Here is a 21,037-nt window from a genome sequence, read left to right on the forward strand (position 1 = left end):
TCACCATCACCACCATCACCACCATCACCACCACCACCACCACCATCACCATCACCACCATCATCACCATCATCACCATCACCACCATCACCACCATCACCATCACCACCATCACCACCATCACCATCACCATCACCACTATCATCACCATCATCACCATCACCACCATCACCATCACCACCATCACCATCACCACCACCACCATCACCATAGCAGTAGCAGTTGATCACTAGTAACAGGTATTGAAGGTCTACCATGTCTCTCACCTACTACCAGGTGTTTTACCTGCTCATTTCACTTATTCCTCCCCCGTTCCCACAACCATTATTTTTGCATTTTACAAATGAGAAAGCAGAAGCTCAGGGGATCATAATTTATCCAAAATCACACACAAGTAAGAGTATAGGCCACTATTAGAGCCAATGTTTTTCTAAGGGCTGCCCACATCTCAGGGTAAAATAAGAAAAGGGCTAAGTTGGTGGCTCTCAACTTGCTTCCCTATTAGGATCCCTGAGAGATTCTACACTCCTGAAATATCATGTATATGGAAATATATTTTATATATATATATGTGTGTGTGTGTGTGTGTGTGTGTGTGTGTATGTGTGTGTGTGTATATATATATATACACACACACATTTATGTGTGTATATATATGTATGTGTGTGTGTGTATATATATATATATATATATACACACACACACATTTATATACATGTATATATGTAAATCACATATATGTACATCAAAAGGGCTGGTATATTCTAGAAACATTGAAATATAGCATATGCCATTGAGCTTCAAGGATAAAAATATAAATTTTCAGGCATCCAGGTAGAAAAGACAAGTTGGTCATGCCTGAGATCAACTCAATTAATACAGTTGCCCCCAAATTAATTTTTCTCTACAAAATTTAGTGTGTGAGGCCAATAAAGCAATGGCTATATAATAATAAGGAAAATAAAGTACATCTATAAATATATAAAATCAGCTAAGTTGTTCTTCAAAAATATATGTGACAGAAATATTGTCAAGGACACAAAGACTCAGAGAAAACACATATCTATAAATATAATATATATAGTATCATACATATAAAGTAAATATATATTGCATCAGCTAAGTGGTTATTCAAATATATATATGACAGAAACATTCTCAAGACTTAAATACTCAGAGAATCAAAGCACCTATGAGCCTTTCTTACAAAACCACACAAGGGCAAAATATCCATTCCACAGATAAACAGAAAACAGCAAAAGATGGGCTAGTACACTATTTAGTGCACAAAGAAAATAAAGCATATACTTATATATTATGTGAGAAAAAAAAAGTTTGTGTAGTTCAATTTGGACTTTAGGTGCAACAGTAGACAAAGTTTGCCATGAACAATCTCAAAGAAAATGGCAACTAGGGACTCCTTTTTGAAAGCAAACTAAGACATGATCAAATTGAGAAAGCCACGTAATAAAGAAATGGACATAAAAGAATTATTATTCATTTTATCATCCACATAAATATAAAACTAATGTTGAATAAAGGCTAAGGAATTATGGCTAAGGAAGAGAATTTGATGTGATAAAACTAAAAATTAAAAATATATATTATGTTTAAAAAGTTGGCAGGTAAGAAGGACTGGTGACAGATACATGATTTTGACTTAATTTGAACTTAATATTAGAACATCAGTAAATAATAAAGCAAATATGAAACTTAATCATTACTTCAACCTCGTGATATTTTTCATAATGTTTTTTCCTCCTAAAATTTGGGTGTTCCTTTTTTTCTGTTACATTCAACTAATATTGAAATGTAAGCATTACTAGAAGGTAGCTTGCACAGAGAGATGCCTGGTGAGCTGTCTGCCTAATGGTAATGGATCAGGGTCCCCAGGTTTGGTGATTCGCCAGAGGTCTCACAGGACTAAGTGTACTGTCATACTCATGACAATGATTTACTACTACAGCAAAGGGATGCAAAGCGAGATGAGCAGAAGCAAACAGGTGTATGGGGAGACGTCCAGGGGAAGCCGGGGCCAGCTTCCAAGAGCCCTGTCCTCAGGGAGCCACACCAAAATGCTTACTCCCAGCCATGAGTTGTGACAACCTGTGCGGCGTGCTGTCACCCAGAGAAGTTCAGTGGAGATGCAATGCTCAGAGTTCTTATTGGGGGCTGGCCACATAAGCACCTGTGCTTCCCGTGTACCAAAATACCAGACTCCCAGGAGGAAAACACGGCTCATCATAAACCATACTGCTTGTACTCACAGCTTAGGCACCGTGAGACCCTATTCTCAGTTACAGAATGGTGGAACCCTCTCGAAATCTGAGTTTTCAGACACCGGCCAAGGCTCAAACTTTTCAGTAGAATTTCCCATGAGGTAAGCGTTAGATTTGCTATGAGAGCAGTCGTATGTCCAGCTATTCTGGATGGCAGAATTTGGTGTAACCGTTTGCTTTTACTCTCCTGTGTAGTTTGTTATATTAATTTTTTAAATGTGCATGTATAGTTCCCATAAAAAATAACTGCATTATAGCATACAAACAAAACTGCTAGTTGTCTCTTTCAAAAAAGGCATCTAAGTACTAGGTATGCATGAAATAGGAAAAAGCCTTCTCAATTGAAAGGCTTCTAATTTACGCTTGGAAATGCAATTATAATTTGCTTGGAAATTCAATTCTACATTCTAATTTATCAGCTGTGATTACAATTAATTTGGTTCCCAGGCAAATTGTAGACCTTAGCCATGAATCATATAAAAGCAGGAGAAAACCAGAAGCGTGCATATTAGGGAAGCCACTTTCCCGTGACTACACGTCCCTTTTGTTAAATTAGCATCATCTTTACTTATGTTTATCTCAGCTTACTCTCCCTTGGCCTGTTTGTCTGTTCATTTTGAAGGCCAATGTGTCACCTTGTATGAGGGGTATCAATTGTCAGACTCCACTGGGAGCAAAACTCACTTTCAAAACACATGTCCCTTGGTGTATTTTCAATGGGTATCGGCAATCGCGTATTTTCTCTCTGTAGAACATCAGAGAAGAAATCACAAAGACGTCATACCCTTAGTAGACAACTCCAAGTGAGTGCTTGAGGGGAACTCCAACATCAAAGAGGGACCCCACATCCGGCCCTGGAAAGGCTAGTGGGTCTGGCAGCTCAATGTCCCCTGTCGGAAATGCACTCTGTGCCCACGGCTACTGATCCAAGCGTATGTGTGTCTTAGCCGGATTTCTGGGTGATCTGTGCACACAAGCCTGAGTAGCCCCGCTTCCGGTTGTCCTGGGAACTGCAGCTGGCCTCTGCAGAAGGCTGAGCGTCTCCAGCTGGCTTTGAAACTGAGTCATCCCTAGAAATCTGCGTGTTCTACCCAACGTCCCTCCAACCTCGCACTCCTGACAGTGTTCTTTTCCCCTCAGCATGTAAATGGATTCAAGTCTTCCCAAGGCCAAAGCTCACAAAAATCACGTCCTCAGAAAGAAAACCCCTGAACACAACCCCTTCTCACTGCTCTTTCCTACACAAGTAATCTTAGCGAAGAGACTCACACTTGCAGAAAGAGTTGTGTGTGTTTGGTCTACACTTTCTCCCTCACATTGTATTGAGTGAGTCCTACCCCTCCACAGAAACCCCGTGACACTGGTTTGCGGTCACCTCCTAACTACAAATTCAGGGGGACCTTTTAAGCCCATATCTTACTGACCTATCAGAATTCAAAGTGCGGACCTTGCCCCTGCCTTCATAATAAAAAGAGCTAACACTGATCTAATGTTTGTTACCTTTGGACACTGGTTAAGTGCTTCACAGGCATTTTTTACCAGTTTGGATCGTTTTTGCAATTTCCATGATATTCCTCTGATTCCGTCTTATGTATCTAGTCTTTCTTTCCAGACAAGATGGGTCTTGAATCATTCAGAATAACGTCCAGTCTCAGCCTCTTATAAATTTTCAAAACGTATCAACTGTCCTCCAATCGAGTCTCATATAATTCTATACTCCCCTGCGTCATATAAAGACTCCACGAAGATTGAGGCTCGTTATGGGGAAAAAAAATAGCCTATTAGTCAATAAATTACTGAACAATGCTAAAAAGTCTTTCGATATTCTTGATATTCTCGGGGCCTATATTCTCTACAACTATAAAATGTGATATATTGAGGATCATTTCCGCTATAAGTTGACCGGCAAAGGAAATCTCATACCAATTATAAAAACTCATAAGCATGCCTTGAAACGTGTTGATGGCATTACTCCCACTGCAATCCAAGTTGAAAACAAAACTTGGACAAAATCTGCACTGTCCACTCCACATTGCCTAAGGGTCACAATCCAGAGATGTAAGTAACACTTTTACGTGTTATGAACATGTCAAAGGGAAACGTTTGTCATTTGTAAAACTCAAAAATAGTATTTATAGTCATGAAAACGAACACTTTTGGGAAACATACGACGCGCTGGTCACCACCGCTTCTATCACCTTCTATCACTTCCACTCGGAGATAATCACCCTATTTTACCAAAAAAAGCGAAGCATTCAGAAGGACACTTCACAAGTGCCACCTCCACACCCACCTGGATCTGGGCCTGTGTGTTCTTGTATATTCTCTTTCCTGGGACACAGAGGGCGGGTCCTTTGACCCACTTCAAACCTTCCTCTCGTTTGTGCAATGCATGCCATTGCCCACTTATGGTTACGAACTGCAATTCTCCCCTCTCTCTTTCCACATCAAACACCCCCTCTCTTCTGGATAACTCCCATCTGCTTATTCTATGGCATTATTTCTTCATCCTAAAATAATTAGATGTCTGATCACGCAGCTTCCCCCTCTACCCACAACCTCCTTCCTGTCACTGCAATGGTCACTGGAACGTTCCTTGCAGTCCCGCCCTCCACCCGCTGAAACACATGCCACTCAGGCTGTCTCTTCAGCCACCCAGTAACATGGCTTTGTCAAGGTCAAAAGTGACCTCCACATCGCAGAATCCAATGATCCATTTTCAGAACTCCAGATTCTTGTAGAGGTAACTGATCACCCCTTCCTTCCCGAGAAACTTTGTCATTTGGCTTTTAGAACGCTACGCCCCTCCTTTAGGGGACCCTCTCCCTAATCTCCCCATCCTTCCTACACTGGTGTGATCCAGGGCATAACCCATGCAGCCCTTCTGTTTCTATCACCTCCTCCAGCTTCACAACTTTATATGCCATCTATGTCCGATGACGTCCGTGTTTCCAGCCTAGACGTCTGCCCTCAACTACAGAACTCCTCATATTTAGGTGCCTACAACACATCCCATGTAGCTGAGTAATTGACATTTCAAACATAGTAAGCTCAACACCAAACTTCCGGGCTCTTCTTTCTTCCCCCAGCCGCTCCTCTCCGGGGCCCCCCCGAAAATGTGTGCCTGTCACTTATCCCACATTTCAGTATCATCTAAATGTCATCCTAATGTCCTTCCTCTAGCTGTTCATGACAAAAGCCCTGGCAAATCATTGATTCTCCTTTTCCTCCGGTCCCTCATGTAACACCTGTAACCACCTCTGTGAGCTCTACCTCTCAGCTATTATGTGTGGTGACCGTTTCTGAGCCCCCGCTCCACCACTTACACCCCAGACTAAGCCACCCATGTCTCTCGTTGGCACGACTGCTCAGATGGTACAAGTAGGTGAAAGAGCCAGGCATACTACCCCAAACGCCATTCTAGTGCCCCCGAAACACTGACCCCTTCCCGAAAGGGAGTACCCATGAGCCATACTATAATGTGGTTTTATTTTGAGAAAAATAGGAAATGTTTTTAGTAAAAGTTGAGTCCGTCTTTCATATCAAACCTTAATTGAATGGACACGGGATGGTTCACTAATTGGCTTTTCAGAAGAACACAGGCGATTGTACCTATGAATCCTGTTTTAGATCTGATTTTTCTACCAATTCACCGTGGAGTCTTGTGTAATGAAAACCACTTTCTCCTTGGGTGTCAGTTCTATTGTTCAGAAGTTCACCTGATGAAATTCAGACCTAAATTCTTCTAAGAATGGTTATGAAAATCAAGTGTAATGAGCTTGGGAAACATTTTGAATGGCAGAACCCACAAAGAAATGAATCAACAACCCTACCTGTCGTGGTGTGAAAACCTCCTTATTCCACACTGACAAGGAATGGACCTACCAGAATCCAGTCTGATGCACTTAACATGTTCAACAATGGATACTTCTCTCACTAATTAACCCCTGAAGCAGATGAGGTCTCAGCTTTGCTTGACCCCTAATGCACACTTCATACTGTCAAGGCTGACGTCCCAATAAGCTCCTACGAGGGTTGGGTGTCATGAAATCAGACACATCAGAAATAAAGATGAGCTGAGTGTCACCCAGCAAAAAGAAAAATCTCTCCCATGTGGGAAAATTCACTTCATGACTAAAATGACGAAGAACTACACTTTATGTTTAGAAATAGGTGCTGGCAATACAGATTAAGAAATAACACTCTACGTGGTTTTTATAATATCCAGACTGTTGGTCTTTCTCTTAGAGCAGGCGTTGGAAACCATTTTCTGTAAAGGACCAGATAGTAAATCTTTTCAGTTTTATGGACCGTGTGATGTCACAACAAGTCAGCTCTTAACACACTGGGCCAAATGTATCTAAGAGTCTCGTTTCTATTGTAGAACAAAGTGCAAAGTCCCTCTGGGAGGAGACTTCATTACCATATGGACCTTGCATGCACTCTTAATAAATACTGTGACAACTGATTATATGAGGTCTGTCTCAGTGAATGACCAGCCTTAAGAATGCTGAAACAGAGACCCATTTTTCCCCCAGGATTCAGTGTATTTCAACATAATAGTCAGATACGTACTGCAAAGTAAGACAGAAACAAAAAACACACAGAGACGCGAGAACAATCAAAGCAACTAAACTGAACATCGGGAGTTGAGTTATGTGGCCCCTGGGCTAATGCATCTCGACAAAACTCATCACATTAACTGGCCTGTTTTGTCCACCTTCCAAGTTTCAATTAACCTTTCCTGCCAGACCAGACCACAATTTTGACACACGCATCCCACTTTAATAAACTGATTGGGTGCAGAAGACCTCACAGTGGTTTCAGAGCAAACGGCAATTACAGAAGCACACCATCCCACTTGGAATTTCCACAGCGACAGGTTTCAAATGACCTTCAGGGATCTCTTCCTTCTCAGGGAGCAGACGTAGCCATATCAACCCACAGGCACAGATCGTAAGTAATAATGTGTTTATAAAGAAAACAGCCTGGCACCTCTCCTTCCTCAAGACTCTACAACAGTATGTTTTACTTTGTGTAGATGTGCGGTTTGTGGACAGAAGGCAAAATAAAAGAAGTAGCTCACGTTATAGGCCATGGAAGATACGGGGATGGCCTCCCTCCCCTGCCTTTGCATCCATTCAGCAGGTTTTGTCTTTTATTTCTGATGCCTCTGCACTGTCTGATTTCTCAAGGGGCCTGAATCCCTTCTTTTCATGTGCTTTCTATAGTACGCACACCCTAGAGAGAGGTCCACTGAGTCACTTCCTGGTCTTATCACCTTCGTGTGTGTGTGGGGGGCGGGGCAACTTGCATCTAACCAATAGAATTTGCCAAATTGAAGTCATGCCAATCCTGAGATTATGATAGTATTATATTAACATAATAAGACAGTCTCAGAGGACAGGAGGTCAAGATTCTCCTGCTGGCCTTAGAGAAGTAAATACACATGTGTAAGTAGCCCACTAACGGGGCCAGGTGACCAGGAGCTGCAGGCAACTTCTCAGAGCAGAGAGTGGACTCCTGCCAAGAGCCAGCCAGAACACGGAAGCACCATCCTACAGTTTCAAGGGAATGAATTCTGCGAACAATGGGAACCTGCTTAGAAGCAGATTGACCCCATTGTGCACCCCAGACGAGAACACAGCCCAACCAACAACAGGATGAAAGCTTTGAGGGACCCTACAGCAGAGAACCCCTGACCCGTAGAAACCACGAGAGAGTAAACGTGTGTTCTTTGAAGCCACTGAGGTCGGGGGTCATTTGTTACGCAGCAGTAGATAACTACTATAAAGATACGCTCAATTTAATACCAGGTAAGCACGTTTGCTGGATCCCTGAAGGAGCCAAACTGTTTTGGAAAAACTGCTGGGTGGTATGTCAGCTCTCTGGAGGGAGAACAGAAAGCACGATTTATGCTACTCTGTGTCATCCCCAATACCTAGAAAAGGTCTGGATACAAAAACGATATATGAGGTTTTCTTCCATTCAGTTTAGCAATAAATCGTTTGCTCAGTGTGGAGTGTCCGCAGCAGAGAAACTGGCTAAATAACTCTGAGTACCTGCCAGTCCTACAGATTACTCAAGGCATTCTGATGGTCACAATTACAACACGCTTCCGAGGACTTCCTTCAGGCCTCAAGCACTCCTGGCTGCAGAAATCCCCATGAAAAAGTCTGCAAATCACCAAGGCTCCAGCCAGCCATGCAATGCCGAGTAGAAACTTGCAGAGCAAACTAAAGTGGGCATTAGAAGATCATGTTGGTCATGGAGCAATACTTCCTTCCACCTGTCTAACACACTACTGAACACTTTCTAGAATAACCCGTAACGTGGTGACCCCTTGTAACTGTCCAAGGGAAGTCCAGCTGTGGTAGCACGTGGACACAGGGAACGGTGTCAGAGGTGGGTTTCAGACCAGGTCTTTCTACCTGGAGCGGGCAAACCTCCAGGTTCCTAGTTAGCCCCGAGGAGACAGTGCAGCAAACTCTCTCTCTCCTCTTCGGCACGACGGGTGCTTTTTGACAGTGGCTGTCCAGCACAAGGATATTATTAATTACCTGACTGAAAGCACAGTGAACGTAAGATGTCCCCCAGAGACTTCAGTGGGCAAACCTGCCCAGGAAATGGGGAGCCAATGAGATGAAAATGTGTGAGAAAGCCTGCTGCTAATAAACTGGGTGGCTTCTCCCCAGTGGCATGAAAAGGTCACTAGCACACAGAGAATTACCCACAGAAGAGCCATGAAGGAAGGTGGGAGTGCAGGATGGCAATTGTTTGTACCTTTAGAACGCTTCTGGTCTTCCAAGCGTAGGCAACAAAACTTTTTTGTTTGATTTACCAATAACGGAAGCAGCGGTTGGCTAGGTCTTAAGGACGCTGGAGAATGTTTTTCTTTTTGATGTGTGTCACACACACACACACAAACACACACACACACACACAGACACAGACACAGTAAATGAACTCTCCAAGCTGCAGAAGAACACGCATGTCCTTTCTGCCCATGACCCCTTGCAGAACTGTCCCACCTCAGCCATGCACTCGGGGCCGGTGGACGGCTACCTCACCTCACAGAACCTCTGGCACTGCTCCTTCCGCAGGTCCCAGGACTCCTTGCAGGGCTCCAGGCACTGGGGGAGATGAACAACAGAAATAAATCAGCACCGGGTAGGAACAAATCCAAGGTGAAAGAACACACGTGTGGGCTGTGCTTTCCAACACCTACATTTGCTGGCTCATAGAGCAGCGGCTCGTGCTAACTACATATAATGGGAATGCCAGCAGAAGCTGCCCGGATGGCAGGAGACGCACACAGAAACACAACGGGAAAAGAAAAGTTGCACACAGTGGCGGTGACATGTGGGACACGTGGTGACGTTCGCCACCAGGCAGAACAATGTGGAGAAGAAATGTTTGTTAGTCAGTGAGAGATACTTTTTAAAGGTGGTTGTTACAGATTTTTTTTTTCTCATGAACGCTAATACGAGCCTGTTTTTCCATGGGCAACGCAGAGCTATGTTTTATATACTATTCTGCAAGCGATTGAGTGAAGCTGGACTGCATTCAAAATAACACACACACTCTGCTTATGTTAACTTATGTCTTTAGCTCAGTGAATACAGCACAATTAACATCCATCCAGTTCACTCCATTAAAATGCATATAAATATACCTGAACATGAGATTCTGATATGAACGTTTCGGAATAGAGAATAAAGTTTGAATATATAATGTATTAACATATATATTGAGATTAATCAAAGATAATAGCTAGCCTCTATTGTTCAATAACAATTGTAACAATAAACAATAATATTCTTGAATAAACAAAGTACATACAGGTACATGTGTAACATATAGTGTATTCCTATATATAGTACTACATATAATATATAATAATAGCACATAAAATATACTAGATAGATAATATTATATAAATAGAACTAATTAAAATATATAATATTAAATAAAAGAGAGCAGCCAGGTCTCATAGTTGAAATGAAAATGTTACATTCTTATAAACTGAGATTTCATTCTCAAAATTATATTTTAATACAAGTTTTAGTAAAAATTAAGAGCCATGTGTAGTAAAACATCAGTCATGTAAATATTGGTATACCCCTAGCACCCATAAGCTCATGATTCTCTTACCTATATAATGTTTATTTCGTTGTGGATACGTTTTTCAATTAGTCAAGATTCTGGGTTAAATTTCAGACACGTATAATGTAGAATTCAGGATATATACAGATACTATTTTTTGAGTCTACTCCCTAATAACCTCCCTGCTTAAAAATAAAGGTATTGTTTAAAGATAAATTGGAAAAATCTACAGTGAAACTTCATTTTCAGATATCCATCGGCCATTTTTTTCAATGAAAAGTATATATTTGCAAACAAACCACTTGTCCATCTGTCATAGCGCTAACTGAGGTATGACAAATGACCAATAATGGAAACATCACTTAGCAGTTTCTGACAGATGTCAATGCTTGGCCTGTTCCCAGACCTAGAGTCAGAATCCCTGAGCTTGAGACCAAGGTATCTCTTTTAACAAGTTCTCCTGGAAATTTTGATTATTACTAAACTTTACAAAGCACTGCTTCACTGTCATAAACATTTCGCAACATATATGTGTATCAAACCAGCCCACGGTATACCTGAAACGTATACAATCTTCTATGTCAATTATATCCCAATAAAGCTGGAAAAAAAAACCTAAAAGAATTTGATGAAAACAGAGTCTGTAGTGTCTGTTTCTTGCTGCATGTAAATTTCATTTGGAACCCATTTCACATGAGACTATTTCATATTTTTTTATTCTAAAAATTGGGTAGGAACAATTCATTTTTAGTTATTTGAATTTAAAACTACGAGCTTGTTACTCGTGCGTTTCCGAGACCTATATGAATGAGCTTGTCTCCAGTTCACAAATGTTCAGTTCTTTCAAGCATGTTGCAAAACAAAAGGACTACTTTTTACCAATATCACAACGCTGAAAAAAGGCCGTTTTCCCAATAGCAACGATGTAGTTTAAAAACTTGTCTACTTTACTTATTTTATGAGTTCCTCAGAGTTGCTTTTGCCTTATCCTCAGAGCTCCCCTTATTTATTTTAAGACATGGGCTCACAGCCAATAAAGCTGAGGGCTCGTTTCACAAGTATGGCTGATCTAATCCCTTCTCAAGGCCATTTGAAGTGAATAAACACATTGGGATTTTGTTCAGAGGGGGAAGTGACCTACAACACAGCAAGACCACTGCACAAGACCTGGGGTTGTTTCACGGGTGCAGGTTCAGCTACTGACAACTTAAGTCTTCGTCATTCATTCGGGAAACATCCATCCACCAAGCATTTATTCCATATAAAAACTGGATAGACACCATGCGTTAAAAGGTCTCAGTTCTTGGAGATCTCCGCAATGCCAGCTTGTAGAACAGTCACGTACCTTTTACCTTCACAAAACCGGGCACATTTCTGAACTGCTAATGGAAGCAGTACATGACTCCTTTGTCTTCTTGCTAATCCAGAATCTCTGTCTGCCAAATCTAGCATTGGTTTATGCAGTTCACTTAAAACTCTCCGGTAATTGCATGCTCGCCTCGTTTCCAATACTTACTAATCGACAATGTCTAATGCTACATCTCAAAATGTTAGTAAACACAGCCAACTTTTTCTTTCCACAATCCTCGGGGAAAACTACCTGACAAGAATAGCCAAATGCAGATGTCTGAGTAAATCTTTGCAGGATAAATTTGCCAAAGTTCAATTGCAGTACAGCACCCTTGGCCAGGTGACATGATTTCAACAAAAGCCAAAGTAAAAAAAAAAAAAAAAAAAAAATGACAGCCATTTCTCTCATACGTCAAATAAAGAGAAAATGCCTTCTGTTTCTCCAAGTAATTAACAGTTATAATAAAAAGTTTTGGAAGAGGAGGACCTCTCCAAATCTGTTTTCCAAGAGAGAAGGCAACGTGAGAAAAATAATAATGGGAGACAGTTGCTTTAGAATTTATTATATATGGCAACTGTTACTGCCCTCATCACGTATCACCTCAACCTATAACACACAAAAACGACAGTAACGAAAGTCAAGTGTTTTATAGGCTTTCGGGTTTTAGGATAATCAATGTTTGAAATTGTTTCACCCTAGGCTATGGCTTCAAGTCCAATGAAGAAAAACTTCAAATTTCAGAGAAATTAAAATTTTTAAAAAAGCTTGAGAGAGCTAACTGCATAGTTCTTCATTTGAAACACAGATACCAATTTTTTTTACTTAATCTAGAAAGACATATTTGCACTATCACGTGCTTGGATGGTAATTCTGCAACAAATTTACATTTTGAAAGGCATAATAAAACATGTTCATACAATACTCCACTAGAATGCAAGATACGGGAGCACCAGACTTCGTGACACTTCTTGCAACATTTGTGTAGCAGCTCAGTAAACCCTTGTTGAGTAAATGTATCGATCACTTTAAATGGCTTTATAACCAGTACTAGGGTTGGCACACGTAAACTCCACAGAGAAGCCAGCGATATAGATCTTACGTAAGCCTTTCCAACCTTTCAGTATATTGCACAACGCTGTACAGGTCTCTATCTATTGTGATTTATTCACAGCATAAGATACTAGATAAATTATTTTAATTGCTCTAAGTTAAGTGGTTCTGGATGGGAGTGGTGTTGTGCCCCCAGGGGACATTTGGCAATATCTGGAGATGCTTTTACTTGTTACAACTGAGGAGAGAACCACTGGCTTCATGTAGGTAGAGGGCATGGATGCCACTTAAACATCCTACAATGCAGAGTATAGCAGCACCCCATGTGACAGAAATAATTATCTGGTTCCACATCTCAATAGTGCTGAGACTGAGAAGTTTTGAACCAAATGCAGTTAATTAGTCATAATAACAGAGTTGACCTTTAAGAAACAACGTCCCCAGGACAGATAAGTAAAGGCTACTCAAACTGTGACCTCTAATCGTGATATAATTCTATATAGAGAGGGCACCACGAAAAGGCACACACCTTTTAAGAAAGGAAAAAACTGTATTAACATTGTAATACTCTATATATACTGATAACAAAAGAGGAATGCAAGTCACGTCTGACTTCTGCAATTACAAGAGGTGCTCAAAGTGGTTCCCATCAGCGTCATTTTAATGCAATTCTTTCCTTTCTTAAAATGTGAACACATTTTGGGGGGCACCCTCTTTATTTTGGTCACATTTATCCTTCCAAGACATGGTTTTGATAATGTGAGTTCCCTGGCTAAAAGTAATCAATAATTATCAAATTATGCCCGAAGTATATGGGTTTACATTCAGAACATCTGGTCAACCAGCAAATTCCGCACAACCGACATCCTCAGCTTCATATGAATTGTTTCCTTGAAGCTGGTTTCTTCTATTCTGTGTCTATATTTCTTCCTTCAAGGGAAGCTATTCTGGCCTGCTCCACCCAGATCAACAGCTGCTGCAAACCATCTATTTTTGTGTTTACCTTCCTCTTCTGAATAGACATATTTTTTAGAGCGGCTTCAGGTTCCTACCGAAATTGAGCAGAAAGTACAGTTTCCATCTACATTCCGTCAGCACACGTGCCTCCACTGTCAACACCTGCCAGGGTGGTGCATGTTTTACAGTCAATGAGCCCATACGGACATCTCGTTATCCCACAAAGTCCATCGCTTGCATTAGGGTTCTGGGTGCTGTATGCGCTATGGGTTATGACAAATGTACGATGAGAGGTACCCACCATTATAGCGTCACACAGACTAGTTCCGCTGCCCTAAACACCCTCTGTGCTCCCCTCTTCATCCTGCCCTCCCTCACCACACCCCCCAATCCCACCCCTGACAAACGCTGCTCTGTCTCTGTCTCCAGCGTGTTTGCCTTTTCCACAATGCCATCGAGTTGGATCCATATCGTCTGTGGCCTTTTCAGACTGGCTTCATTCACTTAGCAATATGCGTTTATGGTTCCTCCACGTCTTTTCATGCCTTGAGAGTTCATTTCTTTATTTTATTTTATTTTTCAACTGCAGTTGATATTCAATATTATTTTATATTAGTTTCAGGTGTACAGCACAGAGGATAGACATTCATATGATCCCCCCGATTAGTCTAGTACCCACCTAGCACCTTACATAGTCATTACAACATTATCAAGCTATCTATATTTGACCACCATTGTGCACACAGCATACATTGATTCCCAGTCTCTGCGACCACGTAAGCATTTGCAGTTTCCCCCGCGAGCTCTCATGCTGTACTTGTGACTGGTTTGTGGAATCCATGAGTTCAACTGAAGTCCCACTGTCTCTGATTGACTGTAAACTCCTCTGACAGAGGGAATATGTCTGCTAACCATTTTATAACCCTTCACAAGGCACATGGGATTGGGCATGCAAATGAGACCACAGATTCTAAGGAACAACCCGTGTGTATCATGAGAGTGCAGCCAGCACAGACAGAGCAACGGAAACGCTTGGTTTGCGCCCTAACTCTGCCGTGTGTCTAAGCTACAACTGGGGGAAACCACACCCACGATTTAGCCTTGGTTTGCTAATTCAAAGAGGAGAGTACAATCGTCTACACTGACTTGTAAAAACATTGCTGAATGGGAAAGAGTGCCAGAACCTTCACAGACACAGGAAGGGAGCACTTTTTAAATGATTTGTTCATGGACCCTCCTACCAAATCTATGGGGGTGTGTAAACTTAGCCACTATGATTCTTACATTTCAGAGAGAGGCAGCTGCTGTTTAGAGAGGTGGAGGAAACAAAGCAGGCAACTCTGGTTGAGACTGTGGGATTTGGAGTTTGGACCTATGCTTTGGCATAATCCCAGGAATATGGTTTCCATTATCGAGCACTGCTCTGTGGACGCCACGTGCCTACGAGGGCTGAATGAGATAATGTGTGTGGAAGAGATTTGCAAACTGAAAAGTACTTTGCAAATCCATGGGATTACTAAATAATTATGATCCCAAGGAGGATTGAGTTCCAGAATGAGCTAGGTGCTACAAATTCCAAGGTATTTACATAATCACAACCAATAAGACCGAGTATTTCGTATCACACACCGAAGGGATACAACGCTTCCAAGCCAAAGTACTGACAAAGAGGGAAATTGTTGATACTGCTTTGGTGAACTACCACCTGGTCGAAATTCCATCCCTTACATTGAACTGCTTTCATAATTTATAATGTCAGCAAAGGAAATTATACTACCTGAACAGTAATCACAAATTCTGAAGCAAAAAGGGTTCACACAAAATTGAAATTTGCACGCATGTCCAATAATCAAGGAAACAGAACCCCAAATTACATTATGTTAGAGGAACAGAAACCACACTGAAACAAAGCAACTAGCATTCCATACACTTGGACCTGTTCCCATTAACATCTGTTAAATCCATAAAGACAGATTAGTATTTCCGGTGTGCAAAATATTTACCTAGTCACCAAGGTGGGGGGAACTGTGGCAAAGATTTGTTGTGCCCTGAGGTAGCATATAATCTCCATGGGGGAAAGCATGTAAATAAATACGTCTAAAGCAATGATGCATAAAGTAAGTGGTAGAAGAATAATGTCCCATATGCAAATAAACAAATGATATGTATTTCCACATGGCACAATTGGACAAGATTTCATAGAATTCACAACTCATGAATTAGCTTAGAAGGATGAATAGGACTTCATCAATTATAAATAGATTTTGGGGGTGATACTGCACATATATGGCGGGAGTGGGGAATATGGTTTTTGGTAGCTAAAGGGGAGAAGACACAATAAAATACAAGGTGAGAAAGATGACCCCTGGAATTTAAGGAGGAGCCACTGACACTCGTAGAACAGAGTTGCTTGCCCCAGTTTGTGTTTAATGTTTAAGAGAACTTGAGGGTTGGAATAGGAGAGGGATTGGAGAGTTGAGATATTGTAGCAAACAAAACCAGCAGAAAAGTTTCTACCATGTCTTCCAAATCTTCTTGCCACATTTCTAGTGTTGATATGCCATCTGGATGGCAGAGGACATTTGATGACAGGAGAAAGGAAAAGAAAGCTATGGAAAGAGATGGGGAGGTATAAGCTCCTGGACATAGTTACTGGTTTGCTTCGAAAGATGGGAATGAGGGAGACGCGAGAATGGGAAAACATCCCAAAATTCCTAACTAGACTGGAGAGAGACCAATGGGATCAGAACCATGGAGGGTGCAGAAGAAACAAACATGGGAAGACTAACACGTGAGCTTGAGGTATCTGGTGGATCCCCACCAAGCTGCTGGAACTGTGGAGATGGACTTCTGGAGAAAGGTTAAAGCTCTTCACGAGCATTTACAGGTGTCTCTTCTCTTTGTCTCTACATATTCCCTCCTTTCATAAACACTTGCTGAATTCCATTACCACAGCACCATTTAAGTAATGGGTTTGCTGCATCTATGAAACACACACACACGGCCTGCCTTCAAGTTTTTGACAGTCTAGAAAGGTGAAAAAAAAAGGCACGTTCATTTGTAAGCAAAAGTCCAGAAACATGTGAAAGAGGCAGTGCAGAAAATATGACGATTGGTGTGTCAAGAATTTGGGGAGGTGGGATGGCAAGATGGGGGAGATCTCAAGAGTTTCATCAAAACATTTGGGTTTGATCTGTTTTGATGCCTGTTTTTGTGTTTGTGCACCAGAAGACTGAAACAGGAGTTGTGAAGATGAGGACATTGGAACGTGCTGGTAGGCACAAAGGAAAGTCACAACACGGAAACACAGAACTTTTAGAGAGGCAAGGAATCTTTGACAGCATTGCACCCAACCCGACAGCTCCCAGATGTGGGGACTAAAACGTTTTCTTAGAAGCAGTGGTTGGGTAGCAGGATTTCGATCCATGACTCCATCGATGATTGGACGCAGACCATTCAATGTCACTGTTCAGCTCAGAGGGTGCGGGAATTTGGAGATGCATGACAATGGTCACTAGTAGCACGTGTCGTCCAGTTTTCCAATATGATGAGAAAACATACTGTGCAACTGAGCTGGTCTTGAGTGGATAGAAAGCTCTTGAGTGGATAGAAAGCTCTTGAGTGGATAGAAAGGTCTTGAGTGGATAGAAAATTCAGGGGAGGGATACAGAAACGGATGCTTCCAGTCAGGTGTGAGGACAAGGGAAGGACCCTGGGGCCTTAGAGTCAGACTGACCTACAGGAGAATCCCTCATGTGCCACTTGCTAGATGCTTTTTCTCCATTTAATTTTTACTTGAACCTCCCTGAACCTTAGGTTTCTCATACATAAAAGAATGGAATAATATTTGCATAAGAGGATTCTTTTGAAATAATTTTTTTAACAACATCTTTAACGACACCTACACATAGTAGGTGCTCAGTGAATTGGTTCCCTTCCATTTGTATTAGGTTGGTGCAAAAGTAATTGCAGTTTTGCAGTTATTTTTAACCTTTTAAATTGCAATTACTGTGGCACCAACCTAATAGCGGACCAATAAGGAGAATGTATTTTTACTTGTTTGGTATTTCCCTGATAGCTACCCTTTTTTCTTTTAATTGAAAAGGAAAATAGGATTTCTTTTAATTCCAGTCTCTCCAGCACATTCCAATAATTGTTTCATAATTGCGGAAGTTTTTGCCCAAATCGCACAGCTATGGTTGCGTGGGGTGGCGTTAATCTTGTTTGTGTGGCCGGAAGGTGGGATCAGAAGGAAAAATCTGAGACGGTACGCTTTTTGTAGGGCATACCGTATGCTTCCACAAAAATATTATCTGCTGAATAATAAAAAAATTAAAGAACAGTTTGTAGATAATGTGTATCTGGATTGTTGCCTAGATATAAAGACTAAGCATTGGGTTCCACAAAAAAAAAAAAAAAAATTCAACTTCTCACTTCGTACAGATATACCTTTTCATAGCCTATAATCCTGCTATCAAGAGAAATTTCCAAAGGCCAGTTCTGTTTTGTAAATTAACAGCAGCAAGCTTGTCTGGGAAACTGTTGATCTGTTTTTGAGATGAAAGTGGTTTTTCTCTCCAATATGTCTCTAAAATATGTGTTCTCTATTGCCTTCAGAAATACCCATGGACTCGCTCCAGCTCTACATTGGTATAGAAATTGTTACAATCCTGTGTGTCAGAAAGTGCACTGTGTCTTGCCAACATAAGGAAATCTCTTGGCAGACAGCCCGCAGAAGCACAGTTTGAGGAGTCATCAGCAAGATGCCAGCTCGGCCCGACAATGCTGAGCCTCAGCCGTCCCCATTCACAAACCGACTCTCTCTGAAATATTTGAAGGAGAATGACTTTCCCGCCAGGAGGCTCATCAAGAAATCGAGGCCTCGTTCCATCCCAGCTATTTTTCACACGAAAGGAAACTCTGACAGTCAGATCCCTTTCAGTTTCAGTCCAAGTGTTTAGAAACAAACAAAAACCGATTAAAATGGGGGAGGGAATGAAATCAAAAGACTTGTTATCAGAAAACCATACTCTCATTGTAATTCTTTATCATTTAAACTATACCGTTATGTACGTCCTTCAGTCTCTTGAAATGGATACGTCACGGAATCGTCTTACAGAAGACCGAACATGCTCTGTTCATACCCCGATCTGCTATGGCGTTTTAGCATAGTACTAACATTTCAAATAATATTCGCACGGTTACCTCTCAAAATGTAACACTATTAGAAAGTGACCACCGTGCAGTGGAGAAACCTGGCAAACAACACCTGAGAGATAAAAGTAACATCCCCAGGGATGGGAAAACCCACCTCACGTGCCCCTGGTGTGCCTGACACACTGAAAACACAGTGTCACCCACGCAGGGGTCCTGTCCCAAAGGCAGAACCTGAATTGAACCATGAGGCAACAGCGAACCAATTCAGAATGAGGTGCCTTCTACAGAGCAATAAGCCCCCAGTCTAGAGACGATGAGTGACAGGGAAGGTAAACACAGGCTGAGAAATGCTTTCAGACGACTGATGCGTCACCATCAAACACAAAGCATCATGGACCAGATCCTGAGTCAGACACAGCAAAGCTATAAAGGACAATATCAGCACAATGAATGAAATTTAACTGTAGGCTACCTAGGAGATAATAGTGCCACATCAACGTTATAATGCCCGGATTGGATGAAGTCCATGGTAAGGGAGGCATGCTGAAACATTTCGGGTCAAGAGTCCTGATGTTGGCAACTTATTTTTCAATGGTGTGAAATAAAATGACTATAATATATAACAAGTATATAATAACAATTGTATATAAGCATATAAAATATATACTTATAATTGTTCTAGTTATATTATTTTAATATTAACATATTTAATGTATTGTTATGTTATTGTTAATTGTTATTATAGTTATAGAGTACATATATAAGTATATCTATTTATAAGTGTATATGAGAGAGAGAGAGAGAGAGAGAGAGAGAGAGAGAGAGAGAGAGAGAGAATTGATAAAGCAAATATGGTGCACACACAAAAAGTTAACAATTGGTAAATGTAGATTAGGGTCAGCAAGTAGAAACCAGGGACCCAATCTGATACACCATCTGTTTTAGTAAATAACATTTACTGGGACACAGCCATGCCCCTTCATTTATGTATTGTCTGTGGCTGCTTTTGTGCTACAATAGTTGAGGTGAATAATTACGATGGAGTCTTTTCAGCCAAGAAACCCTAAAATACACACTTGTCTTTGGCAGTCTGGTGTACCCTGATTTAAACGAAAGGTATGTGGAAGTTCTTTGCATTCTTCTCATAACTTTTCCAAGTGTTTGAAACCAAATTAAAAATATGTAAAGTAATCTTAAAATCACTTAAAGCCTCAAAAATCACAGATTTGCTTCAGCAGGCATTATTGAAAGACTATCGTGGACATGTATCTCTGGTCAAAAGAGTCTTTACAAAATGAGACAGTGGCCATCAGTGGGCGTCCAGGAAGAAAGGGAGGGTTAGAGGCAAATGAAGCAGATCTGGAGGCTCATGCTGAGTGGATGGCATGTGTTCCCACAGAAGTCTTTAACGAGAATCCTCCAGGCCTTGCAAAGCTGGAGGCAGTAGGTTCTCTAAGCAGGTGGTTCAACCACAGCCCCATGGATCAGAACAGCCCCACTCATCCTGGAGGTCGACCTCCCCCCTTGGTTAATTCCACCACGGTGTGTAATGACCCCAATCACCCTGATGCTCTGTCCTGGTTTCTCATTATAAAACACAGGAAACGAGTTCACCCAGCCCTGTGGTCCAATTTGCCTCTGAAAATGTCCCCCCCCCCTTTGTACCAAATAAACCCTTCTTACAACATCAAAGCAAAATGTTCCCCACAACGAAACTAGGAAATGAGTCTAACCTACTTATTTAGCAGTTGCAAACCACTCAGTGACACGTCCTGAATAATTATTAGCTTCCAGTAGTGTCGGCCCATGCTGCCTGAATTCCTACAGAAACGCTAAAATCAGCGGAATCCATCCATCTTTATTACAAATCCACTGAGGGAAAACGGAGGGTGCTTGGCCAGGGCAGAGAAGTGAAGAAGGGGTGGGTACCATTTCCTCATATGAAGAAACTGACATTCCAACATGAACATTTCCCTAAAGACTGTTAAGAAGTAACCCTCAGCGGCAAGGGTTAGTTCTGCAGAAGCAGATAACCCAATCCAAGGACGTGCATGGCAAGACAGCCTTCCCTCTGGGAGAATAAAAATATATCTTTAATCAGAGTGCTAAAAAAAAAAAAAAAAAAAAAAAAAAAAAA

General features: G+C 41.4%; 1 protein-coding gene across 4 annotated transcripts in view; it reads right to left on the minus strand.

Moving 5' to 3' along the window:
* The window catches only part of ANOS1 (anosmin 1), a 412,806-nt gene that overhangs the window by 50,983 nt on the left and 340,786 nt on the right, over nucleotides 1–21,037 (minus strand). For all 4 annotated transcript variants that reach the window (XM_074323216.2, XM_074323214.2, XM_074323215.2 and 1 more), the window contains one exon: nucleotides 9,350–9,412. In XM_074323216.2, coding sequence (XP_074179317.2) covers nucleotides 9,350–9,412 — 63 coding nt within the window. The remainder of the gene's footprint in view (nucleotides 1–9,349; nucleotides 9,413–21,037) is intronic.

The sequence above is a fragment of the Rhinolophus sinicus genome, chromosome 18 (assembly GCF_057876585.1).
Source record: "Rhinolophus sinicus isolate RSI-liver-muscle chromosome 18, RSI-T2T, whole genome shotgun sequence".
In the NCBI taxonomy this organism is placed as follows: Eukaryota; Metazoa; Chordata; class Mammalia; order Chiroptera; family Rhinolophidae; genus Rhinolophus; species Rhinolophus sinicus.